Genomic DNA, 5,000 nt, shown 5'->3' with positions numbered 1-5,000 from the left:
GCACTTACCTAATGTAGACACTACCATCTAACCAGCACCAGCACGCACTTCATTAATGTGAGCGGAAGGCTCCAAAAACAACATTGCCCTTTAAGAATAGAGGAAGAATGATAGATTTTCTGCGTCCAATCAGCGAACAGAGGGAGTGGCTGAGATCAATGACGTTAAAGTCAGCTCTCGTTGACGGACATCTTCACGCACGGCGATTGGTTTGTTTACAGCCTGCGCGCAACGTGATTCCCGGCCAAACTTTAGCGATTGGTTATGGCAGATCCAGAGTGGCACTGGGCAGCTCCAATAGTTTTAAACTTCATCAGACACCCGCCTTCAAGTGAGTTAATGTTTGTCAATTGAGTAGGTCCAGACTCTCTGTACAAATCAAATGAAGTACGAGAGTCTGGTAGGACCAGGCTACTAAGCCTCCACCTCCCCCCCTGTCTTCACCTCAACAAAATTTTCCTGGGAACCACCGACTGTATGGCCTCCCAGCTGGCCCCTCTCTCTCTCTCTCTCTCTCTCTCTCTCTCTCTCTCTCTCTCTCTCTCTCTCTCTCTCTCTCTCTCTCTCTCTCTCTCTCTCTCTCTCTCTCTCTCTCTCTCTCTCTCTCTCTCTCTCTCTCTCTCTCTCTCTCTCTCTCATATTAAACGTCAGAGACGAGAGACATATGGAGTGAAAGCATGAGAGAGAATAAAAGAGGGATACACATGCAGCAAGAGAGAGAGATACAGGCAAAGGAAGAGACGTTATAAAGGGATGGATAAAGAGAGAAAGAACCGGACAGGCAGAAGGAACAAGAGAGACACAGATAGACAGTGCCCACAGGCACCTTCTTGTATATCTGGGAGCGATTATGAGAGGCCACAGGCCAATACACTGAGCCAAGTCCCTAATTCTACTTCTATGGAATTCTGACGTAGCAGCCTTCTCCCTTCCTTCTGAGTCATGTGACAACTCTCGTCCACTCCCAGTGCCCGGAGCCTAGGAGTGAGAGCATGCAGCACTCAGCACTCAGCACTCTGTAGGGTTTGAAACATCGAACATTATTTACAGTCAATGTTTATGTCTATGTTCCAGTTCACGAGTTACTCGATGACAAGAGTCTACTAACATTTATAAACAGAGGGTTTGGGCAGAACATGTTTCGAGTACCCAGGCTTTCTTTGGCTGGACCTCAGAAGTTAACCCTTTCCAAAAGGTATTTAAGGTTTGAATAACAAACATAATGTTAGAGTTCCATTCCACAATATCGACGCACAAGATAGATATGCCGTTTATACTTTGCAGCATTATATTAACACATGTTCATGCACACACACACACAGTCACACGAACAATGAAAACATCAAGACAGTGTGAAGGTTGGTATGTTAAGCTGATTAATAGGCTTAGTCCCTCGTGTGTGTGTGCGTGCGTGCGTGCGCGTGTGTCCAGATGTACAGAATTTTAAGTCCAGCTATGAGTCAGTTTACATGAATGTATTCATGCGTACGCAAATCATCAAAGCTACGCTCACCCTTGATGTGTGTGTGTTTACGTAAAAAACGATGTGTAGAATAGCCATACAATGATCATTCCTCATTCGGTACATTATATTACTTACAATCCTTAGTCAGAAGACTTATTCCAGAGCTATAACCATTAGCAACCCATTAATCATTGACGGCCAGACCACCCCAACCTCATGGTGGACCCAGTCAACCAATGGGCCGGTCAGACCGATTGGCAACCTGCCAGCCAGTAAGTATGTAAGTGCGTGTGTGTGATTTTAAATATGCTTGGGTGGAAATGCTAACCTGGTTTCCAGGAGTAAGACTGATGTCATGACATCCAGGAAACCACTAACTGTGTCTGTGGGTCCAAATGTTTTCGTCTTGGTGATGAGTGCAAGTGGTTTAAGTCCAGATATGCGTCTTTGACGGTCAATGTTTACCGCAACATATTTAGTGTGAGACAGTGTGAGTGCACGTGCATTCGTGTGTGTATATATATGGGACATAGGTTGACCGGCCTGGTTGAGTTATCTATTGCCAGCTCCCTCTGCGCGCCCCCCCCCCCCCCCCCCCCCCCCCCCTCCTCCTCCTCTCCCAAACGGTGCACCTTTGCCCTACATTCTCCACTGGGCTCTCCCGAGCTGCTGACCCAGCCAACGCAATTTTTTATAAAAAATGTAATCGTTCTAAGCTTTCCTCCTCTTTGACCTATTGACAGTTGAAAACAGAAAGTAGCGTCATTTTTTTTGTTCTTTAGTGTTCACCACGCTAAACAGCCTCTGTGAACTTCCTCAGAAAGTAATCTGTTCCTCCTCGGAACAGGAGTCACTACCCTTCCCTTGACTAGGAGTCACAAGTCCTTCCTTGACTTGCCATGAGCTGCAGGCTCTGCATCGTGGAAGAGCCGTGCCACCGCACATGGGAGGGGAGTGGTGTTATTATAATATAGGAAGAGAACTGCTTCCTAACACGGTCTTAAAAGAAAGAAAACGCTGTCAGCATCATCAATGTCATAGGTTGGGATGTGCAGTTTCCATGGTGACAGCTGGTTAATGTGATGGTCTTTTGTAAGGGCAGGGGTCGATGGGGTGTGAGGATAATGATGACCTTGAAGGTGGCAGCACAGGTGTTTTGGGTAGACGAATCCGAGGGACATGATGATGATGATGATGATGTTGATGGTCTCAAGAAATGTGAAATGTCACTTCCTTTTTTTGATTTCAACATGAGGTCCCTCGTATTAACAACAAATCGTTATTCTAAAGAAGCCCTCCAAGATCACACACACCTACCCCAACGACTGCAAGCCTAACCCTACCCACTGCATTTCAACCGCTAGCCGCTGGCTATGTATTGAGCGACTCCAGCTAGCCGAGTCGAGCCCTAATGCAGTGGTCCGATCCATCGGAGCGCTGCAGCAAGGCTGATCCTGGCCAGGGACTCCCCAGAGCACGCACACACACACACACACACACACACACACACACACACACACACACACACACACACACACACACACACACACACACACACACACACACACACACACACACACACACACACACACACACCTAAAGGAGCCCTTCCTGGAACTCAGTTGTGCTTAGCTCAGGCTTCCTGTTGGCACCCAAAAAAAGAGCATCATCTGTTTTTGTGCTATGATTCGTCGCCTAGCGACAACGGGGTATTAAAATCTCCTGTAATGACTGCTGTTATTGTACTTAAAAGGTTTGGATAGACGAGATAGCAGACAGACAGACAGACGTAAGACCACCAATAAAACAGCCGCCGATAACATACAAACAGACTCTGTATCGAAAACACACATGAAAACCAACCCAAGCACAACTAAAAGGAACGACGTGTAAACCCACACAGCCGCCCAGGCAGCGGTCACTCCCGGTCCAGGGTAAACAATGAGCCATAAACCAGAGACACTGCCAAAAAGCTCATTCTGGTGGCAGAGTGTCTCTTGGTGTGTGTGTGTGTGTGTGTGTTCGTGTGAGAACAGTACACTCATCACACCCTTTCGTCCTCGGTGCAAACAAATGTCACGTCCATTAATAGATGCGCGGACAAACACATATTACATGTGGTTGATTCTATGAACACATCAACTGGTGGTTTCTCAAGTCTGCAGACTGGCTTTCCTATTGGCACACTATAAGGAAGTCGACAGTGTGTGGCTCGACGCGTGAAACACTGAGGAAGCTGGGGGTGGACTGGTGTGAGGGTGGTTCAATGGAGACAGTATAAAGTCGATTACACGACCTTATATGACCCCAAGTTTATCACTTGCTCGGGATCCAGGGTCAATACCCATATATTATCCCCTGGCTCGAAAGGCATAGCGCCCGCGGCTATCCACTGCGTTCCCTCCGAGATTGTAACTCAATTCAGAGTCGTTTAATTCAGAGTTGGGATTGGCTTAGCGCCACCTAATATGTTCAGCAGGAGCTCTCGTAGCCCGTGGCGGTGTTTTGGTTGTGACAGCCTCCATCTTAAACTCAGCAAACAACATGAGCTGTCATTCCGTCCACTGACCTTGGCTGTGCCTCGGGCTCCCAGTAGCGGCAGAACAAGTGCAGTCCGTCGGCGTTTACGATGTGCTTTAGGTCGGCGTAGGGGACACCCTGTGGGGTCTTCCGTGGATCTCCCGGCTCGGGCATCGGGGCAGCGGAGAGGGACGGATCGCCGAAGACCTGTTCAGCAACATAGATGCCCAACACCGTAAACAGATCGATATTGCTGCTGTATATATAAGACAATAACACGCCGCCGACTAGCAAGCAGGTGGTGGTCAACGTCTTCATTGTCGACTCCCTTTTCCCTTGGATTGTATTTGAGGAGAACCGGAGAGCGGTGTATTATTGTCGCCGCTAAGCTTTCATACGCGACCACCTAGCGCTGTCATGGAGGCTACGGGGGCGTTACGTCACGTGAATGTGCCGGGTGCATGCCTGTTTGGTCCACTTTTTCCTTCCGATACTTTACTTCCCTGACACTCGCACTCCCTTCTTTTTTTCTATTTTGTCGCGCGCCACTGTCACATCCACCGCAACACGCACAACGCGCACTGACCAACTGACACTGACTGACAGACGCTTTTATCATTAAAACGGACTTATTGGTGCGCAGCGCGTGTACGCCGGTTTACTTGGACACGCAACGAGTGTGTGTGTGTGTGTGTGTGTGTGTGTGTGTGTGTGTGTGTGTGTGTGTGTGTGTGTGTGTGTGTGTGTGTGTGTGTGTGTGTGTGTGTGTGTGTGTAAATAGGTTTGAGACAACTTCGTGGAAGTGTTGACGTAAAGAAACCTGTTTAACTCAATACAGCTTTTTTTTTTACAAAAACGAAAAATGACTCGTTATATTTTCTGCATTATTCAGCGTGGAGCCCACCTGACCCCCATGAGCCACTATCCCTCATGCCATTGGTTGTTTACAATTACACCACCTAGGCTACACAGAGGCGCGAATGGTCTCAATTGGTCAATAACGTTAACATTTTCG

General features: G+C 47.9%; 1 protein-coding gene across 1 annotated transcript in view; it reads right to left on the bottom strand.

Annotated features, from left to right (window-relative positions):
* Nucleotides 1-4,609, bottom strand: part of mgll (monoglyceride lipase) — a 31,511-nt gene extending 26,902 nt beyond the window's left edge. Inside the window, exon 1 of the mRNA XM_030351408.1 lies at nucleotides 4,035-4,609. Coding sequence (XP_030207268.1) covers nucleotides 4,035-4,303 — 269 coding nt within the window. The 5' untranslated portion in view covers nucleotides 4,304-4,609. The remainder of the gene's footprint in view (nucleotides 1-4,034) is intronic.
* Nucleotides 4,610-5,000: the final 391 nt, after the last annotated feature.

This window comes from Gadus morhua, chromosome 1, assembly GCF_902167405.1.
Source record: "Gadus morhua chromosome 1, gadMor3.0, whole genome shotgun sequence".
Taxonomy (NCBI): domain Eukaryota; kingdom Metazoa; phylum Chordata; class Actinopteri; order Gadiformes; family Gadidae; genus Gadus; species Gadus morhua.
This window is presented reverse-complemented; position numbering and strand designations above follow the sequence as displayed.